The sequence below is a fragment of the Austrofundulus limnaeus genome, unplaced genomic scaffold, assembly GCF_001266775.1.
Source record: "Austrofundulus limnaeus strain Quisiro unplaced genomic scaffold, Austrofundulus_limnaeus-1.0 Scaffold439, whole genome shotgun sequence".
NCBI classification, from domain to species: Eukaryota; Metazoa; Chordata; class Actinopteri; order Cyprinodontiformes; family Rivulidae; genus Austrofundulus; species Austrofundulus limnaeus.
In genome coordinates this window covers 318,569-331,280 of record NW_013952841.1, presented here as the reverse complement: position 1 = coordinate 331,280, position 12,712 = coordinate 318,569, and the positions used below count along the sequence as shown (strand labels likewise).

The window sequence follows — 12,712 nt, the reverse complement described above, 5'->3', positions numbered from 1 at the left end:
ATTACCACAAAAACAAAGCTGGTTCCACATGTTTGAGCATTTTTGGCCTGAGATAAGAATTTCCTGCATATCAAATGATCTCTCACACTTTGGTGAATATGAGTCTGATTAAAAAGGGTGAATTAATAAATCTTGGTCAATAACTTGACCCGGTGCCCCATAAGGTTAAAAAGTGTAGTGCAGGACAGAAACAGTTATCACGCTTTGTTTTCTCTCCTACCATCTCACTACATTCTGGTTCTGATCTTATCAACATCATAAATGTAAATATTTTTGGGTTATTCTTCATCACAGACCATTATATCATTCTGTTTCTTTGATAGATTTTTTTTTCCACAGAAAAACAATAYACAACTTGATTATTATTAGAAACAATTGGATCCACAGGTCAGGTTTGACCTTGTGTGCATGTGTATGTATGTGTGTGATTTAGATTATGAAGCAGAAGTATGTAACAACTGGCTTACGTGTTTTTCCCTGCACTGCTGCTTTATTTTATTTGTCTGTTACTAAACAAATAGAAATGTGTTGTTCAGCCCCTTAGTCTACAACCTGTCCTTGTGTTTTCCCAGGATCCCTCAGTGCAGAAAGTGGGTGGAGGCAGGAAGAAGACGGTATCCTTCAGCAGCATGCCCTCTGAGAAGAAGGTATTTTGAAAATTAGTTTTCAAGATCTTGTTAAATTTAAAAGATTCTTCTTATTTGTCCCTGTGTTAACACAAATCATACTGATTTTGTGCTGTATATACAGAAGTAATATGACAGAATCAAGGCTAAATTGAATTTTTTAAAAATATCAAAAATGTCAATACGTAGAAAAAGTTCTCAGCTTAAAGGACAAGGTTGTAAGTCAATATTACTGTATGTGGTTTTGGTCTTTAGACCCTCAGGGACCACTGCATGAACAACCAGTCTGATTCTATTCTGGACATCACTGCGAATGTTTAGCAAAACTTCCACAAATTATTGTCTATAAACACAGCTCACAATGCAGTTCATAAATACAGGTTAAAGCTCTACCATTTTCAGAAGTCTGAACACCATTCAGAAATGCTGTTGTCTTCTCTGGACTAAATCTCATTTAAAGCAGACTGAGGTGAAGTGGACAACTATTCTGTGGTCAAATGAAACAAAATTAGATTTCTTTTTAGATACCATGAATGTTACACCATCCATGCTAAAGATAAGAGGGATCATCTACTCCTGTTATCAATGCACAGTTCAACAGACTGCTTCTCTGATGTTATACAGGGCATGCTTACAACCAGAAAGGCCTCATCAATGCAAAATAGTACACACATGTTTTAGAACAGATATGCTCCCACAAAACAAGCTATGACAAAGAAAACAAAGGACTATTAAACAGCAGAATTAATGAAACAACAGAATTAAACGTTCTAGGGGGTTAGATAAATAATTTTCATTCAATAATCAGCTGTTGTACATTAGTTTTGGATAATCATTATGTTTGATAGATGGGGTACTAGTGGTTTGACAAAATGGCTCAAGGGGTACACAAGTCTAAAATGATTGGGAACCACTGTTACCAGAACAAGTCAACTCTCTCCTGATTCAGGCTGATGTTTAAAAAGGGCTGCAAAATCTCACTTAGCAGGTCTATCACAGTCGTTAAAACCCTGGGCAGGCATCTTTTGGGCCTAGTCATGATCTCCAACTGCTTACATTTTTTTCTTACAATAGTTAAAAAACAAATTAGAACTAAAGAATGGCATTTCTACAAAAAGGCATTGTGAATGCTGAGTGCTAAATGATTTTTTCTAAAATTTGTTAAATAAGCTGAATAGTTAACGTTTGTTTGAATTGTACTCCATTCTTGTCAATGGTAAAAAAAAATGTTGTAAATAAAGTTATACATCTTAAAAAATATAAAAGTAAGAAAAAACAAAGGCCAAAGTTGCAATTCCCTGAACCAGCTAAACATTTTGATACTTAAATTTTTTAGAATACTTAAGTGTGCAGAATTAGACCAAATATTGTATAAGAAGCTACACACAGGAAAAACATTGTGGGGATGTTGACTCACATGACAAAACCCCCCAACACCTACCCTCAAATTTTTATTCTTCAGGAAGAGAAGCTGAGATGATCTGTAGAGGCAAAGGTATACACCAGATTTTGGTCATTGGTGGTGTACCTGACATTGCATTTTCAGTTTTTTGAAAGGTAAAGATTTGGGTGACTTTCTGTTCCAGGTAAGCAGTGCAGCTGATTGCTTAGCCTTCATGCAAGGTGGATGTGAGCTGAAGAAGATTCGGCCCAACTCAAGGGTTTACTATCGTTTCTACACCTTGGATGTAGACCTGAGCTGTCTTCGCTGGGAGCCATCTAAGAAGGATACTGAGCGGGCTCGGCTGGATGTCTCCAGCATCCGGGAGGTTCGCACCGGGAAGAGCACTGAGACTTTCCTCCACAATAATCCTCTGTCTGAGCAACTGGCTGAGGAAGCAGCCTTCTCCATCATTCATGGGGATGAGTACCAGGTAACAGGTCTACTTACTGTAAAAAACAAATATACATATTTATCACCATCCTTTCACTAATTATCCATTCCTTCCTGCAGTCTTTAGACTTGGTTGCACTATCAGCAGATGTGGCCAACATCTGGGTGACAGGCTTGCGCTACCTTCTTGCCCACCCGTCAATCATCGGAGGGGCTGGAGGAGGGGGTACAGGAGTTGGGTCAAGTGATGGAGGAGGTGTGTCGGTAGAAGGCAGCCTTGGAAGCAAGATGAGGAGCGAGTGGCTGGCAGCAGAGTTTGCACAGGTAGATGAAGATGGATACGGAATCGTATCAGAGGATGTGGCTGTTGCTACAATCTGTGAGCTGTGCCCAGGCATCAAGGAGGCCAAGGTAAAGTTATTTTTATGCTTTTATTTTTTATGCAAATRTGAGTTTACTGGTTGAGTCTGAGCATAAATGAAAAAAGTACAAGCAGTTTTTTCAATTATGTGAATCCGTTGCTCTGAACTTCTCAAAGACTTTCAGGATGGTTTGCTTTTTAAACAATTTAACTTTTTTCCATTAATCTTGTTTAGTTGTATTCTGACTGACCAAACAACTGCATTAAAATAAAAATAAAGGCTACACATTTCTTGAAGTAATGCATGTTTTCACCTGCCTACCATGCCAGAGTTTTWTCCTAAAACTGGTCATTTTAAGCACAAATCTCATTCATTCAGTTAGTGCTTGGAGAATGTGTTGAGGGTAACAGGCAACTAGTAACATATCACCAAATTTTACCACATTATCTGTAAAAGTGACTAAGTTACAGTATAGTCTTCTTTTTGTGCTGGTTAAGGTTTTTTAGCAATGGCAGCCGTCTCCAATAGGATTAGCTCCAAACATTAATCAGTTCTAGATGTATAGTCAGTGATTGCCTTCTGAAAGGTCTAGTTAAAACTGTCCTCTAGTTAGCCACCACTACAAAAAAAAAATATTTACACACACACACTCCGATGTGACAGCGAGCACGTCAGTGAGAACTGGTCTGAAGGGACCTGAGGTGGTCTGAGACATTCTGAGGTGACCTGAGATGGTCTGAGGTGACCTTAGGTGGTCTGTGGTGACCTGAGATGGTCTAAGCTGGTCTGGGGTGAGTCTGGCTCGACCGATTTGCATGGGGTCACACACAGAATCATCATTAGTTATTTCCTCCACAGGCTGATGACTCACCGGAAACTGAAACATTGGGACAGAAAATGGGGCATGCTGGGACTTGAAGTTTCTCCGCTCCTCCCTCTCCCGGAGGCGGTTGTTAATCTAAAGAGCCATTTGAATATAATTATTAAGATCCTCCAATTCGTCTCTGGTGGCCAATTGGTCTTGGACCTGTTCATTAAGGGCATTCACAAAAATACCTTTTAGGGCTGTGTTGTCCCATCCAGCCTCCTTGGCGGAGATCCGGAAGCGTGTAGARAATTCAGCGACGGACTGACTTCCTTGTTTGAGCGACATCAATCTTCTTGAAGCCGTCTCTTTGTGGAGAAGAAGCTCGAATACTCTCTGAAAATCACTCAGAAATGAGGAGAAACTGCAATCATCGAAAGATAGTGAGCAGAAATAAACATGGGCCCATTTTAACGCCTCCCCTTGTAGCGCAGAAATGAAGTAAGTTATGCGGGAGCCTTCGGAGGCCAAAGTTACGGGTGCTTTTTTAAAAGCTAAATTGTGGAGTAAACGGTGGAGTAAAAAACCTCCAAACTGTTCAGACCTTTCAGGATTACCCGAGAAAAACTGGCTTGGGTGAATCTCAGGTTCTCGAGAGTTGGAGGACGCTGCAGCTGCTGTAGAAGGACCAGGATTAACATTGCTTGTGGACACTGAGGGAGACAAAATAGGATTTACTTTTTGATCCAGAGCGTGGCCCATACCACCCAAAACAGTAAGATTGTCAGACTGCTTCTGTTGTTGAGTTAGGATTTGTTGAAACAAGAGTTCATTCTGTTCAATGCGTTCTTCTTGGAAAGAAATTAGCTTGAGAATTTGATCATTGTCAGAATTGCCCTGAGTACTCACGTTGGCCAGATTATTCTGTGAGGGATTTTCAAAAGGAGTACTCAAAATAAGGCAGATTCCAACAATGAGTCAAAAACACAGTGATCAGTTTAAAGTGAGTTTATTTACAGTGCATGGGGGAAATTGGCAGGTGTAATCAGGTCCGTGGGAGATTTGCAGGCTTGGAGGAGGAGGCAGACACAGTCCAGAAGGTGAGTGTTGGGTTCCAAAGTCYGTTTGTATTTGCAGGTCCAGAGAGAGTGGCAGGACAGAGGAGAGAGGATTACAGATGAGTTTAGCTTACTGAGGACTCAGTACATGGGGATCCTTAGCTTCAGCCTATGAAGTAAGTTCTAGAATTTACTTGGTTGATTTACCTTGGAAAAACACACGAAAGATAAACCACGAGAGAGAACTAAAAGGCTGTCTCATTCAGTACCAAGGTTACTGAATAATCCGGCAAGGACTGAGCCACATCCAGGAGCTTAAATACCAGCAGCCCTCATCAGCAGGATCACAGACAGGTGCGTGATGGAAGACTCCGCCCTTGCCACTCTGACTCTGGAAGGTAAGTGTAACAAAACACCACCACAACACAAACAGAACCGTAACAGAATGAAAATAAAAGCAAGATACTGTGAGGAAAAATACAAAATTAGAAGAAAAAACAGTCATGACTCATGATCTGACGGGGTGTGCAAATTGAGTCGAACTCAGACATTGTTAGTCTTCCAGTACAAGGAAAAAAAGTACAATTGCCTCAAGTTATTATTTATGTAATGAYTGAGAGGTAGAGTTGTTTGATGTGCAAACACGAACATGATGCTTATCGAGATTGTTGCGAGCAATGATGGTTAAAGAGTCTAACAGCTGATGGGAGAAATTATCTGCAGTAACGTTCTTTTGTGCATTTAGGATGCAGCAGTCTGTCACTGAAGAAGCTCTGCAGATCAGCCACAGTTCCATGCACTGGGTGGGAGGGGTTCCCTGTCATTCATGTTATTTTAGTCTGAGTTCTTCTGTCTCCCACCACCTGCGCTGGTTGAAGGGGGCATCCCAGCACAGAGCTGGGCTACTTGATGAGCTTATCCAGCCGCTTCCTCTCAGATGTAGATAAGCTGCTGCTCCAACAAACGATGCCATAAAAGATGGCTGAAGCCACAACTGTGTCAAAGAAGGTCTTCAGGAGCGCCCCCTGCACTCCAAAAGAYCTCAGCCTCCTCRGCAGGTTGAGTCTGCTCTGACCCTTCCTGTAAAGAGCGTCAGTGTTGTGAGTCCAGTCCAGTTTATTGTTCAGGTGAACACTCAGGTACTTATAAGAGTCCACTATCTCAATGTCCACTCCCTGGATGTTCACCGGTGTCAGTGAGGTGGGTCTGCGCCTCCAGAAATCCACCACCAGCTCCTTGGTGTTAGCAGCATTGATCAGGAGGTGGTTCTGCTGGCACCAGTCCACAAAGTCCTGAGACCACTGTCTGTACTCTGAGTCATCCTCACCTGTGATGAGGCCGACTATGGCAGAGTCATCAGAGAACTTCTGGAGGTGGCAGTGTGGGATATTGATGGAGAAGTCTCCAGTGTAGAGGGTGAAGAGAACAGTGCCAGCATGGTGCCAACATGTCTGTTTATCTAAACTAACWGTTTATAGTTTGCAGAAGAAGCTTCTCAGGTCATATAAAAACAAAACTAAAAAGGTTTGCTTTTAGGACTCAAAAGCTCAGCCAAACAGAAAACATTTTAAACAGTTTATTGAGTGGCGACTCTTGTGGGAGAACCAGGAAGTGATGAACACTGCGACTGGAACTCTGAAAGGGGAAGACAACAGGTAAGTGGTTGAGTGGGCAGTCTGGARCGGTTGAGAGTGAAACAAAAACAGCCACTAACCTTCTCTTAATGGAACCAGGATCTGKTTAGGTTCGATTGCAAATGTGGCTTGGTTTGAGCTTGCTGCAGGTGAGGAATGCGGAAAGTGTTCCTTCCTGCACTGCGGCACTTTCCAAATGGTTGAGACCCAGAGACAGAACAAGGGCTGTGTACCATAAAGCTGAGAGAGACAAATAAATCCAGGGGCAAGCCTGAAAGCGTGGTCCGGGACAACAAGCTGGGGTCAGAATCCAGAGGCGAGTCATTGGCGAAGGCACAGACGAGGACTAGGTGCCAGATCTGGATGATTGCTTGACAGCAGGAGGTGGGCTAGCTGTTGATAAGGCACATGTGAGACTCATGACAAAAACTGATGTTTTTGGCCTGAAATCTAAACACTATGAGTGGTAGAAAACTAACACTGTACCTCACCCTGGACTCATCATCACTACTGCGAAACATGGTGGTGGCAGCATCATGCTCTGGGAATGCTTTCTTCAGCAGGGACAGAGTAGCGGGTCATAGTTGATGACAGATGGATGAAACTAAATACAGATCAGCTTTCTAAATAAAGCTGGTATGGTAGAAAAAAAGTAAAAGCAATCATTTTTCTTCCTATTCACATGTGCATTTTGTGTTGGTCTGTCACATAAACTCCCAGTAAAATACTTTTTAAGTTTGTAATTGTAATAGGACTGAATGTGGAAAGTCTAAAGGGTATGAATCCTGTTTCAAGGCTCTGTATCTGCAGTTTTTATGCAGTTTCCCTCTTTCACCCTATCTGCTTCTCCACTTGGTCATCCAGTTTATTTATTTATTTATTTTTTTGGATTTCTTTAGGTCCGTCTACGTTTCAAAGAGATTCAGCGCAGCAAGGAGAAGCTCACCTCTCATGTGACGCGTGAGGAGTTCCAGGAGGCCTACTGCGAGCTTTGCACACGGCCTGATGTCTACTTTCTTCTGGTGCAGCTGTCCCAGGATCGTGAGTACCTGGATCCTCAGGACCTACGCCTTTTCTTGGAGACGGAGCAAGGTTTGTCTTTGGCGACAACTGAAGGCTGCTGGGAGCTCCTGAAGCGTTACGAGCCTTCAGCTCAGGGTAGGGAGCAAGGACTGATGGGTCTAGATGGATTTGCTCGCTACCTTCAGTCTTCTGAGTGTCAACTACTCGACCAAGAGCACCTGGGAGTTTGCCAAGACATGAACCTGCCTCTGTCCCACTACTACATCAGGTTTGTTTTATTGGATCAATGGGTCACTTTCTTAAAATAAAAAAYTGATAGGGATGGCTGTAGGATAAAATTAATGATCAAAGTCCTGATTTATTATGCAGACATGATCATTTTGCAGGATTGTGATCAATCAGAATAAGTTTGTGATGCTTAAAGAAAATTGTTTTGCACACAGAAATCATTGGTGATTAGGTGATTTCTCAATGATTTTAGATTACCAAGGTAGCAATCACCTGACTCAAGTAACATTTGTGTGTGGATTTTGGATACCACATGCCTATTTATTTATTTTTAATTTWCTGTTATTTAACCAGGCAAATCCCATTGAGATCACAGATCTCTTTTGCAAGGGAGGCCTGGGCTGAAAGGCAACCAACTGTGCATATTTTTGTACTGTGGGGGAAACCGGAGTACCCAGAGAAAACCCACACAAGCACAAAAAGAACATGCAAACTTTGCACAGAAAGACCCCCAGGTCCAAACTGTGGATTGAACCCAGGACCTTCTTGCAATGAGGTGTTAGTGCTAACCACTGATCTGACCTGCTGCCATTTTACTAAATTAACCTTGGGCTAAAATGTGCCAATTAGAGGGGTGATAGTGGAAAAGAATCCTGAGCCTGAACTTTTTCCCATGAGCTAAGAGGAGTGGGGGGTGGGGGGTGTCTACGTTAGTTGATCCAATCACATAACCTACACGTCAGAAATAGGTGGTGACTGATTTTTAACAAATGAGCGCACAGGGCTTTGTCTTWCGGAACTCAGACAAAAAACTAGAAGTTTTTAAGTTTAAACATCTTTTGATCATTTGATTTTACAACCCCTTTTGCCTCAAAGAAAAATTAGATAGCAAAATTAAACCATATTAAAGTACACCTTTACTGGATATTAAGAAATTTCTGACAAAACATAAACATTTTAGTGTGTCTTTTTACCGATACATAATAGTAAGCTAGTTTATCAAAGAAAAAATTGTCACGTATGTTATCAATAAAATCAAAAGTTCTAAAGTTTCTTAATTTGCTCAAATTTGTGGAAGTAGGAAAAACATTACTTAGATATAAAAAAAAAACAGCTGATAGTCCTGAAATAAAACATCTTTGGTTAAGAAGACATGTTTTCAAACACAAGAACTGATAACACACAAGATCAGTTTTGTTTATAAAAATGTATGTGACATGATTATAAAAATAAAACCATTAACTTAATTGACCTCGATGGCCAACCTTCAGATCTAAAATAAAAACATGGTTAATCACATTTCTTTCAAAGATTAAAGCAGATCGTTTTATGAAAAGACAAAAAAATATTTATTTCTTATCAGACAAGTCACAGTAAAAGCATTTTTATGGTTCTCTTTGAGAAAGAACAGTACTTGAGTCTTCAGTTTCTCAGAATGTGAATTGTCCATAGATAAACAGTTCCTGACATCTTAAATCAAAATTGCTTTATTGTCATTCACACACAACATGAGAGATGCAATGCAGAATGAAATTTGCAGTTTAGATCAAAGAAGGACAGATAAAACAAACATGGGGGAACAAATGAACAAGTCTCGCGCAACACGGTTGCGCTACCGTTTGCAGCTTGGAAAACATACAATAGGATAGGTGAGTTAAAAAAAGATGCTCCGATCCTATGTTTACTCATAAACACAGAATCATCTGCACAAAAGAAAGACTCGCGAGAGCAAGGCAGCTGGGGGTCAAACACATGGTACAGGGGCAGGATTCAGTGGAGCCAGTGACGCTTTAGGTTAATACTCCGTGCTAGAACCAATCCAAGACCAGGACCCGCCAGAGTTCAGAGACAGATCTTATCCTCCCAAACTCAGTCCCAGAGTTCAGGGTTTCCCCTTTCTCCATCACCAAAGCCTTCAGACTGATCCATAYGGATGATACGGGAATAGGGAGTGGAGAATCAGGCCTTTGTTGACATATCCATCCCGGGAAGTTTTGATAACTGCCTACCGACCAAGGCCAGCAGCTGCTGGTGTCCKAAACATAAACATAATTGTTTTGGGACAAGCGGCCTCAAATTTCTTGCTGCATTACAGTCTGTAACTGCATCTCTGTAATGGCGAAAAAAATGCGGAATGTTCCGAATTTCATCAACTCCTCACCTCTCTTTCCGTCTGAAACTTCACCCAGGTGTAATCTTACATTTTATGAGCACGCTGTTGGGCTGCTATTCTCAACAGAATCACATCCAGTTTGCAACTTATCTCCCCCAGCATCTGAGTCTKTGCGTTTCCAGTACGGGAGATTATGTCCATGGTTCCTGACAGCCTCTCACAGGCCYGGACTGCTGTCAGGATTGCTTTCATTTTCTGATAAGCCAGAACTCCGCCACAGCCAATCAGCAGAAATCCAGTTATCATAAATCCAAATATGTACAAAATTTTCCACGTCTTCAATGAAAAGCAGCGCCAAACAGATCAGGTTCCAGCCCCAAGAACCAGTGATCCGACCAGCAGCAACCATTCCACTGGGACAGCTATGTTCCCCTCATTCCAATCTCAATGTAGAAAAAAATAGTGTCAATTGCGTTCAGAGACCAGTTGACCAAATCTAGAATTCCTTTTGTTTTCGGATGATRGGTAGAAGRGAGGCTTGAAAAAGCTGCGAAGCAGGAAAGGACGGACAGGTTCGGCAGAGAGAGAGCAAAAAGCGTCCGACTCCTCTGAAGGCCAAGCAGAAAAAAAAGATTAAGATTCTGAAATGAAGTCAAAATGTCTTGTGGGTAGGGATGGGTACTGAATTCGATACTTTTTGATGTGCAGACCGAATTCTGTCGGTACTACCGAGTATCTATTCACGTAACATCAAACGGTACCATGTTTCGGTACCTAAACACATCATTGCGACCGGTTTGACGTAAGAGTGGTGAGTTCTCCATGCTTGTCCTGAAYGCAGCATTACGCAAGAACGTAATGATGTCAGCAGCCGCTGGTTCAGTAATCAGAGGCAGAGCTCGGTCTGAACGTAGCATGAAAGCCTCGCAGCTCCAGGAGTAAAACTCACCGAACAGATCGCCTCTGAATTATCTGGTGGATTAATTTTCTTGTGAACACGACATTCGCTTGCTCAAAGTAAATAAAATACCATCACTTTCTTTATTTCATCTGCCATTGAACAGAGACCGGCAGAGGAAGACAACAGAGGCACTTGCCGACAGTCCGAATGTGTCTGACCTGAAAGAGCACAAGCAGCCAGCTTGAAGCGTTGGACGCGTTTTGGATGCTCAAAATGTAGCTTGAATACCTTTTGTTTTTTCACTCAATCCTCTTTTGCTTATTTGATTTAAACTTATTTGCCTTCTATGGACCTCCATCACACAGTTTTTCTAGCGGGGAAATGACATCAATAGAAACACTTGGAGCTGGATTTTAATATGTGCAATAAGACAAAACAGTCTTGTTTTCAAGGGTTTTCGCTTCAGAGAAAAAAAGTTACGCAACTGATGTTACAATACAAAGAGTTGGATGTTGTCTTGATATTTGTTAATTTTATATATTGAGAAATATGTTAAACAAAATAAAAAGTTTATTATTGAAAAAAACAACACACACTAAGTGCCGAAAATTGCTACCGTTAAGTACCGGTACCAATTCCCAGGCACCGGATATTGGTATTAAATCAGTTCAAACGTCAAAGGTACCCATCTCTACTTGTGGGTTGATCTTGGTGACTAAAGTGGGAGTTGGTATCCTCTCGTACCAGTGTTCTTTCACAGATACTGTATCAATCAACAGTTGCTGGAGGTTTGAGACTTGTTATTTTCTTAACAACAAAGTTCCTGTAGTTGCTTGTAGAAAGAGAGGAGGTTTGCTCAGGAATGCAGACAGTCATAAAACAAGGTCCTAAGTAAGGATTTTGTCCCCAGGATTCCAGTGTGGAATAAAGTCAATATGATGAACTGAAGGTAGACCCTACAGTGGACAAAAAGCAGAAAGGCTCTAGATGTTGTGGGGCTACAAAGGTTGATGCACTTGAATGTCACATAAAGGACTAGATGAATGCAAAAAAGGAGACTGGGGAGTGTCTTCCACCTGTTTGTGGTGGACAGGATCTTAAGGCTTAGTCATGCAGAAGAGGGTGTCTGGTTTGGGTAACCCAGAGTCTTGTCTCTGCTTTATGCAGGTGGTGTGGTTCGGTTGAAATCTTCCATGACTTTCAGCATACACTGGGGCAGTTTGCAGCCAAGTATACAATGGCTGGGATGAGATTCACCTCCTCCTGGTCTGAAGTTTTGGTTCTTAACCAGAAATGGGTGGAATGCCCCCTCTGGATCAGGGGGAAGTGTTTGCCTATGGTGGAAGTATTCAAGTATCTGGGCATCTCATTCACAAGTGATGGTAGGAAATGAGAGATGGGTTGATGCATYGATAGATTGGGCAATTGCCAGGGACCCATGGCCTCTAAAGGGCCCCGGGCAGTGAGGGCACTAGCACAACAGACGCAGAATATGCATGGGATGTCTCCYCGCACTTCCTGCATCTTTGCCCTCTGTCCTCCACACTTTTCTCAGCTGTTACAGCTGTTTAATCTATTGTTAACATATGGTAATGTGTTTTTCTGAGCTGTCTTTAAGTGCACCATGAGCGTGCATATATTCTGCTGAGCACAGCCTCACCGTGTGTGTCAGAAACCAACAGAGCAAAAGACYAAACACTTGGCACAGTTTTTACSAAACAAACTATGTACGTTCAATCATGCTTACAGAGGCAGATAATATTATCTAAATGATGATGAGTTACACAATGTTATATAATGTTTAGCTAGTTAACAAGATTAGTTATTACCTGTTACATCATTTGCTAGTTAGTTAATGCTATAGACAGGGTTGCACATAAAATTTTTGGTCTGGTTCTCAGGGGAGAACCTAGGGTTGTTGCTTGGTGCTCATATTTTCCTTCACTCATTTAACACATTTATCTAGAGGGGAGTCAGGGCATCTAACGTCCCCCTGTTCTGTTTAATCAACGTCTCAGGACATCATGCCAAATCAGTCCACCAAGTTTTTTGTTTTTATTCTTTTACTCTGCATAAATGTTGTAAACTACCTCAGTGGCCGAGGGGCTAGGTGTCATATAAACATCAC

The 12,712-nt window shown here is 41.7% G+C and overlaps 1 protein-coding gene across 1 annotated transcript in view; it reads left to right on the top strand.

Annotated features, from left to right (window-relative positions):
• Positions 1-7,610, top strand: part of LOC106529369 (inactive phospholipase C-like protein 1) — a gene marked incomplete at its 3' end in the record, with an annotated part of 118,304 nt that extends 110,694 nt beyond the window's left edge. The window contains 4 exon segments of the mRNA XM_014024779.1: positions 573-647; positions 2,213-2,500; positions 2,581-2,871; positions 7,219-7,610. Of these exon segments, the coding sequence (XP_013880233.1) occupies positions 573-647; positions 2,213-2,500; positions 2,581-2,871; positions 7,219-7,610 (1,046 nt within the window).
• Positions 7,611-12,712: the final 5,102 nt, after the last annotated feature.